General features: G+C 46.3%; 1 protein-coding gene across 3 annotated transcripts in view; it reads right to left on the reverse strand.

Moving 5' to 3' along the window:
• Window positions 1-4,751: 4,751 nt before the first annotated feature.
• The window catches only part of TP63 (tumor protein p63), a 106,820-nt gene continuing 85,431 nt past the window's right edge, over window positions 4,752-26,140 (reverse strand). Inside the window, exons 5-14 of one of the 3 annotated variants that reach the window (XM_086618732.1) lie at window positions 25,009-25,195; window positions 23,160-23,275; window positions 22,724-22,833; window positions 22,304-22,440; window positions 21,214-21,296; window positions 20,093-20,229; window positions 8,321-8,478; window positions 7,256-7,400; window positions 6,275-6,368; window positions 4,752-5,048 (exon numbers count right to left, since the gene is read on the reverse strand). In XM_086618732.1, the coding sequence (XP_086474858.1) occupies window positions 4,752-5,048; window positions 6,275-6,368; window positions 7,256-7,400; window positions 8,321-8,478; window positions 20,093-20,229; window positions 21,214-21,296; window positions 22,304-22,440; window positions 22,724-22,833; window positions 23,160-23,275; window positions 25,009-25,195 (1,464 nt within the window). Of the gene's footprint in view, window positions 5,049-6,274; window positions 6,369-7,255; window positions 7,401-8,320; window positions 8,479-15,287; window positions 15,403-20,092; window positions 20,230-21,213; window positions 21,297-22,303; window positions 22,441-22,723; window positions 22,834-23,159; window positions 23,276-25,008; window positions 25,196-26,140 lie in introns of those variants that run through there. The other 2 variants (XM_086618733.1, XM_086618735.1) reach the window with 2 other exon arrangements.

The following is a 26,140-nucleotide window of genomic DNA, read 5'->3' on the forward strand; positions in this document are numbered from 1 at the left end:
GGCTACTACCATATACCTCTGAGTAAAATTTTGGCTCCTTAATCTTAGGAAAGCAAGCTGGGAGAAAGCTGCAGCCAGTCCTTGCCAACAGAGCAAAAAATTAGCTTCCTTCCAGCTTATATGACCTTCATGGCCAATGTATCTAAACATTGACAATAAGGCTCCAAAACTCCAGCCCCTGCCCTTTGCTATATGCTCAGGAAGACAATTCACTGGTGTCATGGGTTGCAGAGAGCCAAAACATCTCAGGAACCAGAAACCACCAGCTCGAGCCTGGCAGCCAGGTGAGGCCGTCATGCCAAACCTGCCTGGTGAAGGCTCAGCACAGGTACAGCCCATGCCCAGATGGCCATGCTCCACATCTGGGTGGTGGCTGTGCACTGCAGCCCCACAGAGCAGAGCACGCCGGGGAGCTTTGCAGGGCTAAAGCACCAGCCTGGCGTAGCTACTCACTAACCTTAACACAGCAGTTGGTAGAAGCTACAAAATTGAAACCTCAGCAAACCAGAAGGCCGAACAACGCAAGCTCCTGCTTGGTGGTAGAGCTGGGCTGCCCGCATGGTTTTCCCACCGAGAAAGAACGTGCGAAGAGGCAGAGTGGGAGGCCGGGTCCTGCAATCGTCTCACTGCAGCACAGGCGACCGCTGTGCTGTGAGGAAGGCAGGGGTTTCTGCTAAGCCACACAGGACGGGAAGAACGTGATGAGCAAGACATCCTTCACAGGCTCTGCTCGGACGTTTGCCAAGTGGTGTTGTGTCCGGATAAGTTTCATTCCAGGGGACTGCTAGCTTCAGCACACTTAGAAAACAGCATAGAAGGGCACGCACGTCTTCAGAGGTCCACCCAGGCTTGCAAAACACAGTTGGAAGCTTGTGATGGATCCCTGCCCTGAAAACTTCATGCCTGCATACAAAGCATCCCAATACCCGAAGACAAAATTCCAACTGGTACGGGTGGAGGGCAAAAGGGAGAGTGCCAGCTTGGGATTCCTCAAGCACTGAAACCCTTGCTGTAACACAAGCAATGCAAAAGTTCCTACTCCAGTAGTGGATCACAGCAAACAGCAACTGCAACCATCAGCAAACAGATTTCAAGCCTACCTGGATAATGGAAACTGAAATCCTATTTGCCTGATCCAATTTGCTCATCTAGAGGCAAGGAGTCCACCAGCTGAAACAGCAAGTTATTGCAGTCATTGTAGTAGCACTCCTCTCTTTGAGGGCAACAGCTTAGCTTTTAACATCACATTCAAGCAATCCCTGACTGTCAGAGTGGAACCAGGGGTCTGTTGCTTCTGGATATCGATATCCAGAGACACCCACTTCTCTAATCCTTCAGCAAAAAGGAAAAGAAACAGTGACCAGAACCAAGGAAACCAGGCAGTCATTCCCTGCCCTAATAGCAAACGTGACACTAACTCCCAAGGGATGCCTTTTCCTCTTTTAAGATCTTTATGGGCTTTTTTTTTTTGACTCTCCCCATTCCTGAGCTCCCTCCACAACCATAATCCAGGAAAACTGCAAGAGAGGGAGAGACATGGGGCCCCACACAAAAACCACTGATGAAGCTGGGCACAGACCCTGTCTGCTCAAAGCACGTGTTCCCTTCCCCCGGCCATGACACAGAGCAGCCACAGCTCCAATGTTTCCAAGGACACTGAACATGAGACACATCCCACTCAGAAAAAAGAAACTTGGTGAAAGGGCAAAAAAGCCATGCAAATGATGCAAAAGCCAGAAGACCTCAGTTTCAGCAAGAGGCTTACAGGGGGTTGACCCATCTGATCTGCCAGAAAGAAGGCGATGGGTGTGTGATGGCACCTTCTAACACATCTTTGTGAGGTGGATGATGTGAGGATGCGAAAACTGCATGTGGGCAAAAGCAACACTAAGCCCCAGCTGCTTAGAGGAGGAAGCAGCAGCAAATTCTCCTGCTCATTTGCAAGAAGGCGCATAGGCAAAAAAAAGAAGCTGTTTGGGAATTCAGTGTCATTTTCAGTTTGGCTTTTATTTTCATTGACTTCAACAACAAGGTGTCCCAAAACACACACAGGTCCTGGTGCAGGCAACACTGTCATTGCTACAAGCATTGGCAGATTCTCAGCTCAATTAACCCATACGCTTTGATGTATCAAAACAAAACAAACAAAAAAAAAAATCACAGCTCTACAGGGGAAGGTAAAAGCTACAGCAGTTCAAACTCACTTGAAGATTCCAGTTATACAGAAGTGGGCTCCATAGTGGTATACAGTAGAAAGAAGGTTTTCACAGCATATATTTTAATCATTAGTGATGCAGCAAAGCTCCATCCCACTGCTGAGTTGAAAAGCAGATACTGAAGTTTTTGCACCCAGACTCTGGGCACAGCATTAACTGCATTAACCTGTATAGTCAGAAGCTTCCTAGTTCCTAAAATGACGGTATTTTTGCATCAGTATTGTACAATACTGAAGCAGCTCAGAAGGATTACACAATGGAGATGGAAAACCTTGGAGCTGAGAAGGGCACAATCTAATTCACCTCCAGGCATTTGCAAAGTACCTGCACTAACACTTTCCCCACACTAACACTGCCCCGCTGAATTAATTCTTGCATTGAGTCAAGAGCAGGATGACTCGCTGCTTTTGTAGCACACAGGAAAAAAAAAAAAAGAAAGAGAGATGTAGTAAGTTTTCACACTGAGCATGTTAAATACTTTGAAATCTAGGACGCTGCTCTTTGAAGTGTTACAAAATAAAATGATAAAACAGGCTTTCAGTACCTGCCCCCTCCCCCCTCAACTGCAAAGTAACACAGGAATCTCAGTAAGAAAAATACAAATATATTTGTCCAGTGACAAGACGTTTGTTACAAGGTATACTGTAAGCGTTCTGCATAAAAATAATAATTAAAAAAACAGAAAAAACAAACAACATTTTATTGTGGTTCTGTCAGACCCGGTAGCCCAAGAAGAAACAAAAATTGGCATGTTATGCTGTAGGAAACAAAAATTACACATACAAAAAAATACTTATATACATACGCTGTACAGGGTAACCATCTCGCATCACCATTTAGAGCTATTCAAAATAGGCTTGCACAGTTACCAAAAGGCAGTCTTTGAATGCAACGTAGACCTGGCACAACAGACAGATGGAGGAGGATGCCAATAATATCGGACTTACATGAAATACGTGGTGCACAGCAGGGACCAGAAAACAGCCACTGCATTGAAACAACATTATGTGGTTGTAGCAAGGTAGGATGTCAAGTCGTTTAAGCTGCTTTTTTCATCCTTCCCCAACCAAAAAAAGTCAGGCTTACTGTTCAAAAGAGCAAGCCAACTTGAAAGCAGCTGTGCTGAGTCGAGCTCCTCAGTTTAGGTTTGTTTTGTATATGTTAGAGCCTCACTACCTTGGCCAATATAAATGTGGAAACACGCACTCTGTTCAGTTACTTGTCCACAGGGTCCCTGGCAGTCAGAGGAAATGCCTCAAGCACAGCTGCTGTGGAACCAATAAAGAAAAAAAAAAAAAAGAACAGAGAAAAATCAATTTCTCATGTAAACATGACTTTTTGCAGTAGCAACACTCATATTACCTGGAACTGGTCCTTGTTCCAAGGCAGTTGGAAATTTCTTTTTTTTTTTTTTTACTCTCCACTTCCAGTTGCTCATCACCTAGTCTGTAGTCTCCAGCAACAACCACAACAGCTCCAGCCTATTACAGATATATCTAAAGATGGTTCTACTTTACTTGGCAGGAACCCAATCTAGCATGGTCTAAATAAAAGACTGGGTTCAGGATAGCTGAAGCCCTACAAATCAGTGTGCAGCTCTCAGTTGGTCCTCTGTTCAACCGGAGGCTAGGCAGGGAAATCCTTATGCTACACTAACCAGGCTGCATATGTGGCAAAGCCTAATTCTCTAGTTTAAATGTCAGTAGTAGTACAGAACGGCTAAAGGTTGGAGGGGGGACAGCAGTCAGGACCAATGGCTGTATTTGCATTTATATCCTGAAACAAGTAAATCAGGATATGCACGTGAATGTAAATTCAAAACAAGAAGAGACAGCAGGTTTGTTTTTTCCCAGAGAAGGCGAGGGAAAAAGAAAAAAGTGAGTTGCAGGTGGCCGTAAGCGCTGGCCTGCCCAGCAAAGTGCATGTGCTGTCTCCGCTGGAGAATATTATACATGAACAGAGCACTCAGCTCCGTGGGAAGAGGCTGTTTAAGTGCAACGTTCAGCAGACCGATTCCCATTTATTTCTCGGATGAACTGCCAGTTCGGGGTTTGGTGGCTTCAGGCTTTTCGCATTTGATTCTGGGGTTGTGGGGTTTTTGTTGGTTTTTTTTTTTTGGCTTTTAAAAAAATTTGTTTTAACCTTCTTGCTTTTCAAAGCAGGATGGCTGGATGAGAAAGACAAGTTTGCAGGTCAGGACACCAACAAGGTGTATGAGAATTCAAAAGTCAAGAAAAGAAGCCCTCTCCCCAAAGGAAAACACGAAACAAGAATGACGCCTTCTCGAGAAGGTCAACGGCTTTCAAGGAAAACCACCCGCCTTCCCCCTTTGCTCAGCTCTTCCCCTTGCAAGAGCTGGGGTGGAGGTTGCGGTCCAGGAGCATGACCTAGACAGCATCAAGAGCATAACTAGCATGAGTGAGCAAGAAGGCTCCCTCCGCCCTTCGTCCAGGGGTGCAGTACCAAGCAGAAGGAAGACAAATGAAGGGCTGAGCAGTTTGTGGCCGAGGCGGGGTGGAGCAAGGTCCGTGGAGCTCACTCCCCTTCCTCCTTGATGCGTTGCTGTTTGTTGCGCCGGGCATCCATGTCAAAGTTGAAGTCGTTCCACTCATCGCGAGGCGGGAAGGAAATGGTCTGCCGGAGTGTGAAGCGGACCGCATCGATGACCCGCTCCCCCCGGGTTTCGCTGGAGCCCACGCTGACGGTGGAGGCGCCACTGGGGGTGCGCAGGAGGTGGGGAGGGGAGGAGAAGTCATGGAGCTGCCGGTGATCCAGGATGCCCTTCCAGATGGCATGGCGGAACTGCTCTGGGATCTTGAGGCTCACCAGATCCTGCAAGGCAAGGTGGAGGACTTAACAGGGCAATTCCTGGGCAAGCTGGGTTCTGAGAGTAGAAGCAGTCTCTGGGCCACCCTGCAAATACCCATTAACCAACAAAGCTGCTAAAATCCAGGTGGCCATGACAAACCACTAATACTGAAGGTGGTGGTTCATTTCTGAATAAGCGTATGTAGCCATGAGGCAGCAAGGACTAATGACATGACATCTGTTTTGAAGTTTGAGAAAACACACATTCATGCATAAGATTGGTGACGTAAAGCTAGATGTTTAACTGGACTGCAAGGCCTCCAAGACAACCTTAGGGAGATCTGCTGGTTGTCTACGGTGGAGGATGTTGGGCTGCGGATGTGCAACAGCTTTGAAAACTTCTGAGTTTATTTCAAAGCCTGCAAAAGGATTTTAGAATCCAAATCTGAGCTCCAGTATTCAAAGCTCCAGGTCTGACTCTACAGGAACTGCCTTAATTACTTGAACATAACCAAAATTTAAGAATAAACACACAGCCTCAGAGAACTTGGACTTTGAGGCCCCATCATCTCTAGTGCAGTACCCAAGGGTAGCGTTACCTAAACTCTGGGAAATGCGATATCAGCTTCTGAAAAAATTAGCAACCAGCTTTGGTTAATTTGGGTCAGCTTTTCTAACTAGAGCAGCAGCAGAAGGAAGGCAACCTACGCTAGGAAGCAAATGCACCACAGCCTTGCAAAGTCTTGGGGCAAAAACAATGGGATAGCCAGCTCTGAGAAGAGCAATGGCAATGGAGAGGAAGCAGCAACCCTGCAGCAAAAGCCATGCAAGAGCAAAAAAAACAGCTGTCAAGGGAAGATCATTAAGATAAGGCCAGAAAACAGAAGCAGGGAGGGAAAAACACAGACCACTTCTGGACAGCCTACTTGTCTGCAGGTGAGTGAGGTGTTTCAGAGTGGTGTAAACTGAAACCAAGCCCTGCAGAATTAACAGGCATGTGGGCTGGGGCCACTTTGGAGGCTAAAACACATGGTGGTAGGGAGGGGAAGACAGTCTTTCTCTGTGCCAAGCAAGGCAGTTACAATGCTGGCCCTGAGTCCAGCCTCTCTTCACCTCACAATGAGTCTTCTCTGTGTGCAACAGTGTTAAATCAAACTAATCATATAAAAATATACTGAGTCTTGGTTTCTGACCTGTTCCTACAGCAGGGCCAAGAGTGCAAACAAAGGAAATGGTGAGGAATTACTTACATCCATGGAGTAATGCTCAATCTGATAGATGGTGGTCAGCCCCTGGGTCGTGAAATAATCCACACAGGATGAGCAGCCCAACCTCGCTAAGAAGCTGCAGAGGAGGAAGGAAGGAAGGAGAGAGAAAAAAGGATCACCCTGGCTGCAACAGCCCAAAACCACAGAAAAACCAAACACTCAGCAACCTGCAGCAACAGGAAACAAAGCTTTCACCCTTGGCTTGACCTTCTCCAAGACATTCCAGGCCAGCAAGCCACATAGCTGCCACATCAAACAAATGAGGGAGTCCTTCAGCTTGGCTCCTAGCAGACAACCCTTGTGGCAGCACCTCACCTTAGTCAAGAGCTGGTGCTACACAGCCTGGATCCCGGGGCAGGAAGGCTCACACGGACCCTCCTGCCAGGTCACTTCACCCAGAAGGTGGCTGAGCCCGTGGCAGCCCACTGCACAGATAGAGGGCTTCAGCAAGGCGGTGGGTCTGGGGCTCAGACACATCATACACACAAAGTACTTCAAATCAGCACATTCCTCCCTAAGAGTAAAGGATTCCTTCTTTATGGGCAGCATCTTTCAACCTGTTCGACCTCATAGAGGGCAGAGGGGCTTCTGATCCCAGCCATGGCTTGCTGAGTGGCCAAGGGGAAAAAAAGAAAAAGGAAAAAATAAAAAAGAGAAAAGAAAAAAGAAAAAAAGACACGTTTGTAAGACTGCCTGGTGCCCTCAGCTCCACCAGTCCAGCAGATGCTGCTTCCCTCAGCTCTCTTGCAGTCCTAATGTCCCTGTTTCTCTCAGGTGCTCAGAGGTGGGGGTTTGAGGCTCAGTGCCCAGAGGGTGCCAGTCTTGGTACTGCCAAGACTCACTGGGATCCAGTGCTCCAAGAGAATGGGGTGAGGAACCTGGCAGGACCCTTCAGGCTCCTAACATGAGGTCTCTGATCCCTGTGGGTGGGAAACATGCGCCAGGCAGCCTGCTCCCACTCACCTGACAATGCTGCAGTCTGTGGGGTACGGAGGAGGTGGGGTGCAGTGGGATGTTGAAGGCATGGAGAGGGGAGGAGGCAGCGCCTGTGTGGGGCTGAGGCCATTCATGTCACCAGTCATGGTCATGTGGGTGCCCATCATAGGAACTGGAGGAGAGAAGAAGGAACACGTTATTACCCAGGTGTCCCCGGACCCCTCTTCACTCCCAGCATGGCACTAAGGGACAGCACCCACAGCTGAAGTGGCCTTAAATCCCCTGCGAAGCCCCGCACAGACGAGCCCATGGGAATTTCACACAGGGCTGCAATGACCACACAAGGGTCAGATGACAAACAGTCCTTCGGGAGCTCTCCCCTCGCTGGAGCAACTGTCAGCAGCGCTGCCGCTGCCGTGTCACCTACAGAACAGGCTCCGTAGAAACTGCAGGCGTCTCGGCTTTCCCTGCCACAGGAGAGGAGCGGGACAGAGCCAGCAGAGTAACCCAATACAGCAGCCAAACAGCTTTGTTTTCAGAGACACAGAGAGCACCCAAAGGGGATCAGCAACAGGTGTGGGCAAGAGCCCAGCGCTTTTGAAATAAGTAAATAAATAAATAAATAACCCAACAAAACTCAGCCCCCAGAACCTTGTCTGTCATCCTGGATTTATGGGGCTGCTGAGCACTCTTCAGCAGCCAGGAGGAAGCAGGTTACAGAGCTGTGAGATGCAGGTATTTCCTTTGAAACTAAGAAGGTCTTAAGTGAATCGAGGGGGAAAAAAAAGTTTGCCAACATTTACATCTCCTCTGCTAGGAAAGGAAGAAGAAATAAGTCTTGAAAGACAGACGAGAGTGCAGCCAGCCAGATGTGCAGCAAGGAGCTCTGTTCACCCCTGCAAGGCTCAGAGCAGGATGCTGAAGCCTTGCCCCGTGGCACAGCAGCAAGCAATATTTGGCTCTGCAGGTTTCCAGCAAACAACTCCAGGCTCCCCAGTCTAACACTAGCCACTTGGAGATGCCAAGACTCCTTGCCCAGACTAGTGGGGAGCACACATGGAACAGAAGAATGAAGGAGGGAGGGTTTCTTACTGTTGGTTCCCATGCCGTCGGGGATGGTGGTTGGGGTCAGGGCATTGCGCTGCTGGGGGTTAATTAGTTGGCTGACTGAGGGCAGCTTGTTCATGCTGTTCATTTTGCTGAGCGGTGGAGAGTTGGAGCCGTAGGATGACTGTGACTGCATGGAGGTCCTGCAAACCAAGGAGATGTTAGGACAGGAATCACAGCAGCTGGTTAAGAGCACCCATCCAATGGGCTATGTTTTCTGTTTGTGCCAGTGGTGAGCTACGGCTATTGAAATCACTGACACCACGGGAGCATCACAGACAAAAATCACTGCAGAGAGAGTCAACAGGAAATAAGAAGTTTCCCAGATATTCTGGGCATTTAAAAAACAAATTGTGAAATACCAACAAAGACAAGCTTCACTTTCGGTTCAATTTTTTTATTTAAGGAAGAGTTTCTACAACAGTTTTTCAGTTGAAAAAACAACACACACGCAAAAGCCCACAAACAGCTGCCAAAACTCAAGAAGAGTATTTTTAAAGTTAAGCTTTCCTTGTGGTCAAAGACTTTTTTCATAAGAACAAGAACTGAGGAAGCCATTTCAAACCATCCTAACTACCCCTAAAACCTGACTGCAGAAACAATTTTCAGATCAGGTCACGCTTATCACCTTGGTTTCTCTAAAATTTCTAGTTATTCACATAATCAGGTTGTTATCAGGTGCTCAAGACAGACTCGATACACCTTAGGGACCACTCCTGAGATGGTCAGAGCTGCCTGGGACACAGACATGCAGCTTTTACAGGTGTTAAGGAGAACCTGTATCCAAACCCCACAGGCTGCTTGCAAAGAGTATCAGATTCCTACTACCACTCGACAACAGCACTAGCCTCTCTCAAGTTCAGACAGCTCCAAACTCCATCCAGCATACCCACGAACCAGGCCAGTAAGGCTTGCTGGCAAGCTCCTCCATGCCCAGTCCCAAGGGTCCCAGCTGCAATCCCACCTTGTAAGCGATCCAGAGCACGAAGACCAGACTGCTTCTGAACAGCAGCCCAGTTCCCAGATCGAGTTATGGCTGCGGCATCCCATCTGGAGTGGGGTCTTATTTGGGATATGCAGAAAATGATCATTAAAGTGGGTCCAACAGCACAATTAGCAGAGCACCGCCATGCCACAAGAGACCAGATTTTTCTCTCTGGCACCAGAAGCATTTGCAAGACCAGGCAAAGGGGCTGGGGAAGCAAGCACGCTTCCCAGAGATGGCATACCCTCACAAGCTGTGCTCATCCAACAGCAGAGGTCACCTGGCTCGCTGTGGAGCCCAGCACTTGTTCTGCCATATCACAGTGACCCCGTGGTGAATGTGCAAGGGCACATTCCCATCTTACTTCCCATCGGGAAACTTGTTTGTCTGGGTATAACTGGTTACACCAATTCCTGAGAACCAGCTTTCCTTCTATGCAAAAAGAATAGTTATTACTTCAAATAAGTGAAGTGTAAAGGAAAGAAAGAACTTACTCCTAGATAATTTATTAAAACTTTCAGCACTCAAGGTCAAGTTTCATACAATTACATTGTCTCCAGCTTGCTGCACTTTTAAGACTTACAGTGTTGAGTGGAGAAAACATCTATACTAACAGGCCAGAGTATCTAAGGCCCCGAAGAAATGTTACCTAATTACACAATTACAGGAGGCACAGAAGGGTGTGAACTGTCCTTTGGCAGTGAAGATGCAGGACAAGATCCAGCAAACTTCACAGACTCAAGGAAGTGGAAAGCGCAAGAAGCTTCACAAATTAATATTAACAATGGCAGCAACTCCCAAGGGGAAGTGAAATCGAGCCATGAAGTTCAGACCCAACTTTTTCAGGGTGAAGGGAATGATTCAGATCTGAGGTTTCAATTCACCAATTATAAAAGTTGAGGCCAGCTATGAAATTCAAGTCAGGTTGACACCACCCTTAACCTAAGAGGCTTCTGGATTTAGGACCAAAATGAATATTTCTACTTTACACGTTCAGGCACTGAGCTTCAAATGAAATTAATACACACCTGAGTAGTCTCTTAGGGCAAATCTGCATGATATGTAAGCGAGGAGGTCACCACATACACAGCGAAATTCAAAATGAAATCAACCAACACTTTCCAAAAAAGATATAGTTTAAGCTCAGGACAGATTTTATTCAGAGAGCTTGTGATTAGAAACTTTTTTTTTTTTTCTGCCAAAACAATGCCTGTTGCTACGTAACAAGATTCTCCAAGGAAGTCAGTAGTGGACCTAGCTCTGCCCTCTCCACCATCAACAGTGATCTCAGCAAAGCTAGTCAGGAGACTACAAAATACTACAGAGATAGAGGGGCGGGGGGGGGAAAGGAAGAGAAGTAAGCAAACACAAGCCAACCCAAAGCACCCTGCACTATACAAAACAAATGCATACTGTAACATCCAGCTTAAGGACTCCATTCTCATCTCATTCATACTTACAAGAATCAAGATTATGACAATCAAGCTCAAGTGAATAAAACATGAAACAAAAGCATTTTTCTCCATACCCATACTCGTTTCAACTAAACTATTCCATCACATGAGCTGACATGTAAAAGGTCTTGAGAAAGCCATCTAGCCAAAGAAAAACCCCAAGATAAACCAAGATGTAAAATTTTATTGAAAATTAATGTCACACATCAATATAGCAACAGCCTCAGAAACACGAGAAAATGTTTTTGGTATTAAACACATGGACTACAGGGTGTTTGAGGACTCATTTAAAATATATTGTTTTTTTTCTCAATTTTTTTTAAAAACAGGTATTATAAGAATGTCATGCACAGTGATTTTCATTAAAATTATTCTTACTATGTCTCAAGAAAGATTAGAAGTATGAGCATTAACATTTCTTTGATATCAATGCCAATGGAACGCATTTTAATATCAAGGTATAAGGACTTCAATTAAGAGACTATTATACTTCTTGGAACAGTCTGATACAAAAGGCACTGAGTCACATTCTGCAACTGATTTTTCTCCTCCAAGAAGCTATGTAATTATTTAGCCAATGACACCTGTAGTTACGCAAGCTCATATGAGGGCAATCGCCTCTCACGCTGCAAGGCATATACTAATCATCTCAAGAGGTCAGGAAGGAACTTCCTCCTTCTCCCACATACGAAGCACAGTTCAGTTCACAAGTTACTTCGTATAATTTTGCGCTTTCCCAGCTCGCTGGATATCAGCCCTTCACCAGAGGTAGGAAACTGCTTGGATAGATCAATTACCTGATTCAGTAGACAAGTTCTACAGGCCTCATTCACGTTAGAGGAGCACAACATTGCGTCAGCAGCCTCAATACAAATGACATCAAAGGTTTATTAAGTGCAAGAATAGGGCAGCTCAAGCTCAGAGAGCTTAAGATTTCATCCAAGCCCCTGTGCCAACAGTTTGCCATCCCTGAAGACCTAGAGCTAGTCACAATGCAGGGAGACCCAAGTGGAATCAAAGCTGTCCAGTCCTGGGCCTGCCTCTCCTTACAGTAGCCACAGCAAGTACAGCAAGGATTACATCCCAAGTTCACACATGGTCAACGCACCCATTGGCGACGTTTTTTCAAGTAAGGTTGCCCACTGGGCTGCATAACACTGCGATGTCACTGATGTAGTCTAGTAATGGCACACAAGCAACACAGGTGATGCTCAGTTGCACTCATCCATTGCGAAGGCCCCTGAAGCAGGACACCAAAAAGCAGAGAGAGGCCCTCGCTCTCCACATCTCAAAACAGCTGCTATTCTAAAGTAAGCAACAGTGCATCTTTCCAGCCACACAAGTGGTTTGTAGGCTTGGTAACTAACTGGAAGCATGGGAAGGAGGAGCCCTGATGGCCACTAGGCAGTCAGCAACTGCAGCACAGGGACAAGGGTGGCAATAATGACTCCCCTTAGATTTCAGGTATGGGAATTTCCCAAAGCAGGCAGTGGATGCAATCTGCTCTCCAAGGAATGGACCTATAATACAGGGAGTGGATATACATCAACTAGTTGACATAGACTGTTATGACCTGACTGGCTGATAAGGCTCAATTAGTCCACTTGGTTATTTCTTGAAAGGAAAAGGCTTACTTTTCTGAAGCCCCAAAGATGACAAAGAAGCAATAAAAAGAAAGCTGAGAAAAAGTTTTCTTTTTTATCTGCAGAGGACAGACTATGAAGCAATTTCAATTGCTTCCAGCTCCAGGTTATTTGATTAAAAAAGAAAAATAAAAATACACCTTTTAAGATAATCACCTTGTAGCTGGAGAGCAAGTCAAGTCACCAGTTTCACAATCATCCTCCTCTTATAGGTAAGGAGGACAAATTGGAAAGCCTTTCCAGAAGACAGTGGGATTCAAATAATTCACATTCTTGTTTGATGGGAGTCCCAGGTGCTGCATAGCCCATCATGGTACGAGATATTTCCTAGAAGTCAGACCAGATGATGAACTGGAATCTCCCAGTGCAGACTGTGGAAGCCTTGTATCTGCTGGTGGTTGTCTCCTCAAACTTGCTGGGGGACAGGCCCTAGAGCAGAGCTCTAGATACAGATTAGAGTGTCCCTATCACAGAATTTCTGTATTGCCATCCACAAGCAGACAAGACCAAGATCCAGGAACAAATCTTTGTTGGAAGGACAGACTGACAGTGTCAAGTATAATCCTGTGTCTGGGCTGTGTTTGCAGTTCAGATTCCCACCTCTCACAGGGAAAGGAACAGTGTTGCCTTTCTTCTCCCAAATAAAATGGCACAGGGCAAAAGTTATCTGCTTTGTGATCTTGAAGTACTTCCTGGAGTTTCCACGCAAAGTAAAGAGGCACTTGATTTGGCTAGCTTTACGCAAGGAACAATGGTAGAGTTGCAACTGTACGAAATAGTTGCTGCTTGTGTTTAATTAGTTATTATTTATATTTAATCACAATTTTGGGGGCTCTCCTCCATCAGCCCTCCCCCACGCTCCTACAGTAGAACAAGTCTTGCTAAGACAACGAAGGAGATATCCAGAGATGGGATACAGCTCTCAAAGGAGATGTTAGTACGAGTCATCACCTGCTCAGATCACAGCTCTGCTGCCTGGAAGCGGATAATGTGATGTTCAGAGATAAGACTCTTCTCCCAGTGTATCAGGCTTTTTTCCCTGGTGGGTGGCCAAGAGGCTCAGCTCTGCATTTGGGAGGCACCTTCTCTTCAGGCTGTGCCTAACCACAAGTGTGTCAGAGCTGGATACACACCTGCCCCAAATAAATCCAGCATGAACTGCACTACAGGTACAGAGGTCCTCATTAGTACTGATCCAGCCATCACACTGTTTCCAAGGGGCTGCTGATCACTGGAATTTACATGAGAGCTCTGCTCCGCAACCACTGCTGATCTGGGCAGACACCAGCCTGCAGGGAGCACGGTTCCTGGTGTACCTTCATTAAGTTCTTCACATTTCCATTTCCTGCAGCTGTGAAGATCAGAGGGTTTCCTTGGGAGAGATGTTACTGCCTAAGAATGTGAGTTGAAGGACACTTCTCTAGCCGCATTAGGGGCCGTTCTTCATGTAAGGATGTTGGAGCATCTCTCAGGAGGGAGAGCCACAGCAGGCATCATGCCTACCCTCAATCAGCTCCTCCCCCATCGCCAATATCTCCACCTAGTGCCACACTGTCTACAATACCAGGTTAATTCCATGGCATGCTACTTGCCTGTTGATCGCTCCTCCTTTGTGCTGGTCTGGGCTTAACATTTAGAGATGATGTTTCCAAAGAATTCAAATCCACCTTGTCAAGCCCCATACAAACAGCTTTCAGAGGTAGAGTTTGATACAAGCAGTGTGAGGATTTACAAGTCGTTGCTGAGAAACAGTCTCCTGCGCAGGAACTGCTAAGCCAGGATGCACTTTACAGACACAATAAGCACAAGCAAAGGCCACTGGTTGCAGAATTAATGGACAAGGTGGGCATGGCCCGAGGTCACTTGGCTGAGTCAACTGCAACATATGCTGGCACCACTTTCCTTTTAACTGTGAAGTTTGTGGTGATGGGGTAAAATGTAGGAGGGCCGATGAATAGAGTAACATCCAATAACTGCTGAATGCCTGCACGGAAAGAGGCAAGCTCCAGTCCCTTTACACAGGTAGGGCAATGAGCAGTTTTGGATACTCTACCCTTTACCCCCTCAGCTGCAAAGGGACAGGAACACTGGGCACACATGGATGTCATTACATAGAAAGACTCCAACCTCAAGTTCACTTTGTGTAGCTCAGCCCTCCACTTGGATCAAGACCACAGAGTCAGGAGGGACTTTTCTAAGTTCAGCAAAGCTGGATTAATGCCAGCAGTGCTGCTGCAAAGTTAAAGTCACCCAGTCTTCCTTACGATTTTAATGTATTTTAGATCAGATCCTTTACGATTAAGAATAAAGGGAAACAATTCACGATGCCAAATTAGCGAGTATTTCTACAGGAAAAAAAAAACATGATTTCTTACCAGTGCCAATTCATATAATCATGCCCTCCCTCTGCCCAGCAGTACAAATACTTCAGCTACTTGTGCTATTACTGCATGACCAGCAATACAACAGGCCAAATGGACTATCACAGACTGCTTAAACACACCCGACCCTCTTCCATCCCCCCCAAGCCCATGAACACATTTTTAATTTAAACAAAACAAGAGGCATTTTAAAATTGAGACCTGCTCAGAGAAACCGAGTTTCACAAATACAGAAGTAACAGGAAAGAGTATCAACAGGTTACAAAAACAGGAAGAAAACGTTACACTGAGACAGACGACACTGTGGTTCCTGACCTCCCAATGCTATGGGCTACAGCTAAGAGGTCTGTCGAAGCATCTGTTGTTTTTGCAAAGTTTGAGTCCCTTCAGGAGATTTCTCTCACTATTTACTCAGTTGCTATTAGGCTGTGTATTTGCCCCACTGTTCCTAGTCCCGCCAGCTGGGCAAAGCCACCCCACCAGCTCTGTCTATGGATATACTGATGGGTTTGGGGGGCTGGAATGTTTTAGGATGGCATCGGTTTGTTTGGGAGGGTCTCTCCTTGAGTCCATGAGTTCAGTCCTGAAGCAGGCCGAAAGGAGACTGTAGAGAAGGAATCAGAGAAAAGAAAGAGATGAATGTACAGGACCCTTCACCAACCACCAAGAGAGAAACAGACACTTCCCACCTTCATGATCACAGTACGGGCTTTGATGGAGGGGAAAAGCAGATGTCTTAGCACCTACAGTGAGGGTATGTGACAGGGAGATCTAGAAAGCTGGAAAGCCTCAGGTACAAGCCAGTGCTTGGCAAGGAAAACTACTAGACAGGGAAATCTGATTTCCATGTCCCACCCTTATATAGGTGCAAATGGTGCCCCGATACTGTTCCCAGTAACAAATACAAGAGGAAAAAAGCACTCAGCTCAGGCGGAAAAGGACAGAAGCAGCTTCCATCAAGCCCACTTCAAACTTCTATTACTTAAAAATCAGAAGCTGGTGCTAGGGAGAGAGGATGGTGCCTACTGTGAAAGGGCCAGATCGATTACACCTCAACTACACCCCTTTTCAAAGCCGGGGGACCCTCTGCACTAGAGCCGAGGGGTCCCTGGGGCTGCCAGCTGACACAGAAGGCACTGCACCCTCAGAGCTGGCAAGCGCAGCACGTCTTCATATTCCTAACCCCACACTTTTTCACCTTGGCAACTCTCCAGTGAGAACACTATCCCAGTGCCTGGAGTTCACAACGCATGAAAGTACAGCACTACAAAGCCAAACCAAACCATGCAGAAATCTACTATTAGCTTCCACACCAAAAATGAGAATAACTAGGTGGAGGTATGAAGAATATCCATCCCTGAATGTGTTTAAGAAAAGGGTGGATGAACTACTTAGGGATATGGTTTAATGGGGGATTAGGGATGGTTGGACTGGATGATCTCTAAGGTCTTTTCCAACCTAGAAATCTATGAATACCTTCCCCACCAGCCCCCTCCCCACGACAGCAAGCACCCGGATCCTTGCAGCTCCAGCTGGAGCACTCCAGGCACTGGATAGCTTGACTCTATTCTACCTCACTTATGAGGTTAATTCCTTCTCCTTTGGATAATGACCTGCGCTGCTCACTAGACTGAAAGGCAGACAGTGGGCTGGGAGCTGCAGCCCTGCTGATAGGAGAGAAACGTTTGCTGGGATATAAGATCCTGCTCAGACATAAGAGCCCTCTTCTCGGTACCCATTGGAAGACTTTGCGATAACTCTTCAATCATGAGAGTTGAACTTGACGATCCTTATGGGTCCCTTTCAACTTGTGACATTCTATGATTCTATGCCTTAGCCAATTGGAATAACAGAAAACAGTGCTCAGCTGGGTGAAACCCACCACAGGAAATTTTGCTGAATAGGAAAAAGTGTTTTCCAGGGAAACCCTTAAAGACTGTGCAGATACTCCCTGGGAATATTGATGGCAAACGTATTTCACAGCACAGTATCAAAGAAATCTTCCCTCCCCAACAAAGCATGGGCCATCTCTGGCAGCAGGGATCTTCTGGAAAATCCATGTTTTAAACAAACGGTGGCAGACCATGAAAAGGACATCTTCTAAATAAACGTGTGCTGGTGTTCAAACATGAGCCCCGTGATTTGGCAGTGAAAAAGGAAGAATAGAAACTGCAACACAAAAGTTCCCACCTATGATCATGAAGGTATTTGGCATAACAGTAAATAAGAGAAAACCATGCACAAAGGAGCAAACAGAGAGGAGATGAGACAGAGAAAGACTGTGGTCTGGCACAATGTGGAGCATTGCAGTATTCTGGTCATCTTGTGAGACACAAAGCTCTCTGTCACCAGATTTGTCCTTTTTATTCCAAAATAGTAAGACAGTTGCATCTGCTGGCCTGCTGAACACAATGCTGGTCTGTGTGCGCATGAGAGTAATTATACAGTTGTTTTCCAAAACAACACATATACATTTTTAAAACTACCCTTCACCATGATAATCTCATCCTTGCTTTTCTTAATTTTCAAAAAGATTAAGCTTTCCATGTTGTAGGAATGAAAGGCAAATTTCTTCCCACACATCTAGGATAGCTTTTCTGTGTTAACCATTGCTCAGAAAAGTACTCTAAAAAAATCAAGCAATTCCTCCATCAAGGCTTGACTATGGAGCACACATGGATGCAGTCAGTGCCCTTTTAAGAAGGGTGAGCCAAAGGCAACTCAAACATGTCCTGGTCCCACAGAGCCCTGCTAGGACCTACAGCTCCCTACACATTCAAACTCGGACACTGCATATGCCCTTTTTCCTAGCTCCCAGTTTTAATATACGCTTTGAACAAAAGTGAACCGAGACTGAGTTTTAAAAGTACATCCCTACTTATAAAGTGAAAGGCATTTTCTTTTAAAGCCAGAACAGACTCAAAGGAGTCACCGTGCTGCTGAGTTTGGCCAGCGTGACAAGGAAGCAGTGGCAGAACATCTCCCACCAACTTGCTCACTTGCAAGGTTGCTCTTATCCAAACCAGTTCCTACAAAGTGTCTTCTCTCTCTATTCTCACGTTGACATCTGAAGCTCCTTTATGATTCTTTTTTGGGGTGTGATTGGGTCGATGAGTCTTCAGCCTAAACTCCCCTTTAGTTTGAACACATTCCTTCAGAAATTAAGTCATACCCTGGATTATTGAGCAAAAAGCACCAGAACCCAACTGCACCTAAGAAGCTATTGCTTGAACATGCATTTCAGCACAGAGGACCCTGCTTGGTGGAAGGCTGTTGGCAGAGATGACTGCAGCAGCTCTGGACAAACACTGGAAATTATTTTTCTCCCCACTCTTGGCATCCTTAAAAGCTCTTAATCTTTCTCCCCAGTATCTGAGCACACTCAGCAGCTGAGAAAAATGAGTATATAACTGGAAAAGCGCCAGGAGGCATGCCAAGAGAAGTTTCATTAAATTAAATGGCTGGACTCATACACGCTGGTCTTAAAGGTAACACAAATACGAACCTCAGTTGCCAGGAACCCATCCTATTGATATAGAAAGACTGAAAACAGTAATTATGGCAAAACAACTGTCAGCACCAAGTGAAAGCTGTCATCTGCTGCCGTTCATTTCTGCTTACAAAACCATTTCTTGACTGAAATGTCTGTAGTTCAGGTTGAGCTTTGAAGACAGGCAGCTGAGCGCACAAAGGCTGCAATGCCTAGGAGCTAGTAAATACAAGCTATAGTATACACAAACAGTGCAGATGACTGATAAAAATTAATAATAGTAATAATGAGAATTTTAAGCGCCCCAAAAAAGATTCCAGAGCCCCTGGATGCTCCAGCCATTTTGGCACGAGGCTTTTTTCACACCTCCACAAGACTCCAGCTGACACTAAAAACACACAGGTTGAAATGTGAACACATGCGGACACCTGGCATGAAGCCATGGTATTGCAGAAGTCCCAAGACAAGGCCAAGGCTCCAAAATAAATCTCTACAGGCTCAAGTGGGACTTATGTGGTGCCTTGGCCGCATGCTAACCTCTCCAGAGGAATGAGTTATACCCACAGCCTCTTGACGCGTAAGCTTACCAGCAAGAACGCACGAGATCCTAAGCACTACCGCTGGCGGCTACCTACAGCCTGGGTGGCTGTTTTCTGCCACCCGATCCAGCAGGTGAAGCAATGCCCATGAATGACACCGCTTACTGTCTGTCTGGGAAGTCATTCTCTGACCCAGTCTCTGTAACTGAAAAGCTTTCGGAACAGAGAGGAAAATGGAAACCAGACACTTATTTGGCTCTTCTTCTCCCTATCCTCCTGCCACTTACACCACCCAAAGTAATCCTGGCACAATCTTTCCAGCCAAGTTCAGATAGGGACTATGTCTGCCCGGATGGAAAGTTTCTCACATGCAACGTGGAGACACTTGTCAGTGACAAATTACAGTTTTTAGAAATGCTTTAAAAGTGCACACGTAGAGTCTTTCTTTGAAGCACCCTCTGTTCACAAAGCAATTATTACATGTTTCATCCTTGCACCTGACTTTGTGCTTCCCTTTTATAGCTGAAGAACCTACAGTATTTATATACCACTCAGACACCAGCCCTCCAACAGACCAGAGATGCTCAGCAGTGGGGTCCAAGTACTCAGCTGAGCCGGTGCTCACAGTCCCGGCTTTGTGTGCTCTTGGCAAGATGTTCAGATGAACACACTGGAGAAGGCGTGGAGATGGCTCCACATTCGCTGTTCCCACAGAGCAGACAAAAGAAGAGCCCACCCACCCCACATTCCCCAGCTCAGGCACCCATGTGCATTGGGTTTCTGTCTGCAGGCTGCTCCACAGCACTGCCTTCCTGTGCCTTGGGCTCCAGTAAGAAGTCAGAAATGAGGAGTCGAGCCTGTCCTTGTTCACCCTCCAAGGCCAAAAGTTGAATTGTGTGGGATGAGAGACTAGAGAGGGACCTTGCAAGCAGTGAGGACGTGCTCTTGGGGAAGGAAGACTGCTTTGTCCCATTGTGCAGGTCATGAAATCTGAATCTCAAACTCAATCTCTCAAGTTCTGGTCCAGAGGCTTGGCTTTGGCCAAACTCCTGGCATCAATTTCTACCAGCTCTGACCAGGGAGTTAACAAACAGCCATGCTGCTGGGAAGGATTTTGCCAATGCAGTACTCTAGAAGTGCTTGACCTTCAAGTGAGCACCATGTCCCTACAAACAACTGCGCAGAAGCCTTCAGTGTCTCTCTCCTCTCTCCCCCATCCCCACTGTCCTCACTGCACAGGTCACTGCAAGCACACTCATACTCACTGCTTCTGGAGCAAGTGCTGGTGCTGCTGCTGCTGCTGCTGCCGGTAGGTCTCAATCGTGTGCTGGGGAAGGTACTGCATTAGTTCCAGGGACTCTTTGATCTTTAGTAGCATTTCATATGTCTCCCGTCCCCTCACCTGAATCATGAAAAAAGGAAAGAGAGGGAAAACAAAAGCCTTAAAGGGCTGCATCTACAGTCCTTAGTGACAGTCACCTTAGTGAGTTTTAGATAAAGCCAAGTAAACCACCAGAGCAGGATGGAAATACTCTGTTTATACACTATGCATATGCAATAAAACTGCTAAGCCTTGTGCTAGAGGTATATATAGCAGATAATGTTGAGGAGTGATAATCTGACACTGTAGGCTAATGAACATCTTGGGGTTGTCATCTGGCTCGATGTATATCTATACCGACTAAAAGCAATATTCTGATCCAATCTGTTAAACAGAAAATGTCTTTACCTGCCTCAGATGTAAGCAGATCTTACATCTGTGAATCTTACATGCCTTGAGGAAAAAAAGAGTACTTGAATTTGGGTGTTGAGTTTGGATCTCTCTTCTCCTCTAAGCATACTGTGGGTTGTGATTTATCTAACTCATGGATTTATCAACTCCTGTGGCTCATGGGGAAACAGCTAAACATCCAGTTACAGATACTTCTTGCCTTTTCTGATCCTCTACTTAATATAGTGTATTTCACTTCTATCACTACATTACACTGGTAACACATAAAAGCCACAGAAGCGTCCACCTTTGTCAGCAAGACAACTCTCATTATCTCTAGAGAAAGTTCAAGTGCCACAGACCCAGAAATGAAAGAGGAGGAAACCCAGTTAGGTCTTCAAAACAATGTTTCCACCAGGACAGACATATCCCTTGGGATATTCTCATAAACCTTGCACAAGACACTTTCAGTCAGCAACTAATGAGATTTTTTTTTTTAATATTTTCTGTTTGGAATATGTCTTTAGAATAGATCGCTCTAGGGAATAAAAAAAGTATTCCACATCCTATCCGCATCCTCAGTTCTCTCTCATATCTAGGTGAGCAGCTGACTTGCCTCAAGGCACTGAAGAAGGTACTAAACATTGGGTAAATGCAAACATAGAGAGAACTCACAGGCAAGTATAAGAGCTCATCATCTGGAGAACGCCTTTTTTTGATAGATGTCATCTGTATGCCATGAGTTCCCTGTCGAAAAGCTGAAAGAGAAAACCCAAAAAGCATCTTGTTAAAAAAATAATTTAAGTAGTAAGAAAAAGAAAAAAGAGAGATAACAAAAGAGAGACATGAAGTGCATGGCCAGCTCCAATCCACAGCGCTCTGAAAGGGTCTCTGCCTGAGTCATTCCAGAACCACGCTTGCAGCTCCCAACTCCGTAAGGCAGACACAACTTTGCAGATGTTGGGTGGCCATACTGCTGGGAGAAACACATCAGCCAAGGAACACTGGATATATGGCAAAACACCAGCAAGCCATATGTAGAACAAGCAGTGACTCTTTGCAGGAAAGACTGTGAGCTTTGGCGTTACAGCGCTCACAACTCCAGGAAGGCAAGAAGAAAACAGACAGGACACACGCAGAAGTCACTGCGAAAATGAAGCCCTCCTCCAATCTGCCTCCTGTTAAAACCTGCCGCCTTCATGTTCAGCCTAGTGCCATCACTGAGCGTATGCGGGAAACCAGAGCTGGGTTTCCACATCTCGCGTGTCCGACAAGTACGTTGCACTCAGAGCACAGGGAGAGGCCACTGCCAGAGCCCCTCTGATGCACATCAGGGTTTACGTGCAGTCTTAATCTAGATTCCCCGTGGCTGGATGACACACACCACAGCACGAGACACTGGCTGGAAGGAGCAGAGAATGGCAGCACAGTCCCAAACAAGCAGTAAAAGTTCAAAAAGTAGTTAGAGTCCCAGTCATGTACCTTGAGGGTGGCAAGTAAACTCTCCCTTCAGCCAGGCTGGCAGGGCTAATCTAACACAGGCAGCACTGCAAGGGAGCCCACAAATCCAGATTGTCAAATGCTGCTTTGTGAACACCAGCTCATTTTTCAGGCTGATTCACCTTGGTAGAACAGACATCTGATGCCCTCCTGCCTCCAAGCCCATGCACAGCACCGCTCCATCCCCACGGCACAAGCGCTGGGGTCGCACCTGCACCCGGTGACAGCACGATCTGCTATCTGCCCAGCTCTGCCAGCTACTTACGGCGCTTCGTACCATCACCATTCTTTGTGCTGTCGGAGACTTGCTGCTTGCGGATACTGTCCTCATCTGCTTTGCGATCTCTGCCCGGGCAAGCGCAAATGCGGGCTTCGAAACATCGGCGGCCCAAGACTTGCCCACTGGGAAGAGAGGTGAAAGAGGAAAACATCAGCTGCCAGCTCAGATGTGGGCCAGCAGCATCCCTCAGCTTCACACCAGACTACGTGCAGACAGATCCCAACCTCCCATTTCCCCATTAGGATGTCCCAGGTGTTGGGCAACTCCCACCTGCAAAGATGTTAAGAATAGCCTATGGCCCCTTGCAGCAAACTGTCCCTAAGGATATGCAATGCTGCCCGAGCAGAAGAGGAGCCAGAAGGCCACCTCTCAAGCAAACGGCTGCACTCGTGATGCACTACTTACTCTCTGGTTTCCAGGGTCACAATGATGAGGATCGGGCGACGGTTCATCCCTCCCACGCAGCTACTGTTACACATGAAGTTGTACAAGACTGTTGTGAACTCCGTACCAACCTAGATAAAGACAAAGGGGATAAGCAGAAGAGATGGTGGATGGAAAGCTTTGCTTTTTCCCGGCCTTCCTCTTGAACTCCCACAGCTGTGTTGCAATCAGACTAGCAAGAAATAGGCCCCACCACAAGGCTTCCTTAAAAGAAATGAGGAATTTTTGCTCTCAAGGGATAAAGAGGGTGTTTAAAAGCTCATTTCTGACGAAGAGGAAGAAGTGATTCATTGTGATGAGGATGGGGAAAGCACAAGATCCCAACTCCTTTGACTAGGGTTACAGCCCCCCACCCCTTTGCGCACCGGGATGCCACCACCCTGAGCTCACAACGTACCTGGGGTGGCTCGTAGGGGACCAGTACGCTCTGCCTCCCGGTGATGGGGTCTTCTACATACTGGGCATGGCTGTTCCCTTCCACCCTGATCAGGTGGCTGGGAGGTGCAATCTGCCCTGCAAGGGCAAGGAGACAAAAAAACAAGAGACATTGTTCAGTGAAGCAAGCTCATGTGCAGGGCAGCAAGATCTTCCACCAAGGGAAACCCTTGCACCTGGCCCAGAGGTCTATCAGAGCACACACGTGCCTCCCAGCCCTTAAAGCATCCCTTCCCAAGGTCCCCTCTGCCAGACATCAAAGGCAAGGCAGCCTTTCTCAAGCTGCACACCTGAACATGGGCTTCCCAAGATCCCAGACTATGTGAGCCCAAACGTCAACTGAATGGCAGGTCACAGACAGCTGTGAGCAGATATCCTCAAGCAGAAAACTCCGTGTGGATTTCACACCAGCTGAAAGCCTTTCTTTTCCTCCCTCTAATGTGTACACAAAGCAAATCCCTCCAAGTCTCCATCCCTACTCTTTTCCCCATCAACTGCTAGCCCTCTTCTGTCCCCTCCCATCAGTCTCAATCCTAAGGAACTAAACCAGATTTAAGCAGCAGTAGAACATGCATTTAATTAATGGTCATCTTGAAAAATCACACCTGCTTACAGCAGTGGCAGAAGAGAACATGATTATCTTTATTCCTAGGCCCCTTTCCAATAATTTAAAAAAAATAGTTTCCTTCCTACAAATTTTCTTCTGTGTTTCTACAACATACAACTAAATTCTGAAGAGAGAGGCCTGCTACAGGTTCACCCAAAGAATTTGGTTTGTGTTTGACCTGTTCATTTCTTACTCAAAATACAGCATATTTCTAGAGAAATCATTATTTCAGAATAAGAAGACTTTATAGTTTCAGGTTTTTTTTCTTTCTTAAAACTCCATCACTGAACCAGGTATCAACCCTCAAAAAATCCAGTTCTGTCAGAAAACCACTTTCTAATACGAAAAACTATTTCAAACAACTGCCTCACTCCAGTCTGATTTTACACTCCCAAGTCCCTGCTTATTTTTGGGCTTGTCTAGCTGGCTGCATTGTAACCAGCAAAGGGAGCCAGAGTCCTAAGACATCCTGCTGACACCGATCGGCTTTTTTTTTTTTTTTTTTTTTTTTTTAACAGTAGGAGCTAAATAATGCATGTAGAATAAAACAGATGCTCATGTGAACTTCTTAAGTGGCCAAGGCAAAACAGAGCCCAGCCCATGGGTTTGCAGAAAACTCCAGGACATTTTTAAAACAGCTGCTACTTTGCTAACACGAGGAGAAGCAAGTAAAAGATTAAAACATGAATACGGAGCCGATAGCGTTAAATGTACAGGAAGGTTGCCTACAGTTGATGCTGGCACTTAGCGTTATCCTGCTAGAGATAAACAGCCTCTCCATCTTTGAGGCATGGATTAAGGACTGGAGATGATATTGCATCCTGTTACTAGATCCCTGTCCCAGCGACGTGGAAGCTCATTCCTGAGGACAAGAACAGCTGCTTCTCATTGCAGGAGCAAAAGCAGAGTGGGGGAAAGGCTGCCAGAAGGGCACTGCCTGCCATGGGCACAGACATCCATCCAACCTGGGCAGGCGTGAAGTTTATTTCGGTACTTTCTTCCCAAGGACGTGCTTGCACAGGGACAGCTAAAGTATGGTATGAACCTTCCTGCCAAGCACGGGAAATAAAACGCTGCACAAGATGTTGCAGAGAGGTCTGCTCTAGTGGGTTTGCTGTGAAGCTGTCACCAAATCCCCACACCGGCCACTCATCAGTCAAGCAGCTTTGGAGAGGGACTGCCAGCAAAGCATGGCCCTCCTTACCCTCGTTGAACTCCCGGCTCAGCTCATGGTTTGGGCAGCGTTTGACCACTTCGGTGACATGTTCAGCTTTCTTGTAGACTGGCATAGCCCTGATGACGGCTCCCTGAGGTGGCGGGGTCATCACTTTGATCTGGATGGGACACGTCTTGGCGATCTGACAGTACAGCTTTTTCAATTCGGTGGAATACTGGATGGGGGAAAAGGGCAAGAGAGAGAGTCAGGATGTTCAGCTAGAGGTGGAGGTGTTCCAGAAGAATGGAGATGAGTTTGCAGAAGTAACTGAATGTACCAGCTATTGCATGTGCATTGCATTTGTTCACGCAACATCCACATCTCCAGGCAAGCAGCAAAAACCCCAGGCCTTTTACCTGTTTAAGAATAGCAAAGTATAAATCTACATCTTAGTTTTCCCAAAGGTAAAAATCTGCAGATAAAGACCACTGCTTTTACAGGAAGAAATGCAGTCTTTATTTCCCTTGGGCACGCATCCCGTCTTCCAAGGGACGCATGTTACCCATCTAACAAAATGGACACTATTCTTTCCACAACACCCTGTAATCCTGGAAGCACTGGAAACCACACGCATAAAATGTTTCATCCTGTTTTGCAAGAAGCTGTCCTACTTTTGCAGGGGGGTGAAATAAAAACATGAACCTTGGAATTGAACAGTACTTGAAAGCAAGACCCTGACTAATTTGAGAGTTGTGCCAAATCTGACGTTTTAATCATTGTTTAAAAAGCGTTTCATGCCTCTGCTGATCATCTGTACGAAAACCTCCCCACTTCTAAACTCAAAGCATTGTGTCCATGAAGTAAGGGGGAAAATAATACTGCTAAACAAATAAATAATTATCTCCAAAGAGTTGAACAGCCCAAAGACTAAGTCCACGGTGAGACATAAAGCACAACCCAGGAGCTGGCTCCAAAACAGAGGTTGTGACCATCCTGGGGTTGGCAATGAACAGAGCAGAACAAAATGCTGTTTTTCACTATGCTAATTTGGAGCATATTAGATTCTCTCTTTTAAGATGTTCCCCACTAAAGCAGTAACACCAGTGCAGCATTTTCCTGAAGCGTGTTCACATCTGGAAGCCTTTGCTCAGCAGAACATCGAGGCATGGGCTGAAGTCAT

Source organism: Tauraco erythrolophus, chromosome 11 (genome assembly GCF_009769465.1).
Source record: "Tauraco erythrolophus isolate bTauEry1 chromosome 11, bTauEry1.pri, whole genome shotgun sequence".
NCBI lineage: Eukaryota > Metazoa > Chordata > Aves > Musophagiformes > Musophagidae > Tauraco > Tauraco erythrolophus.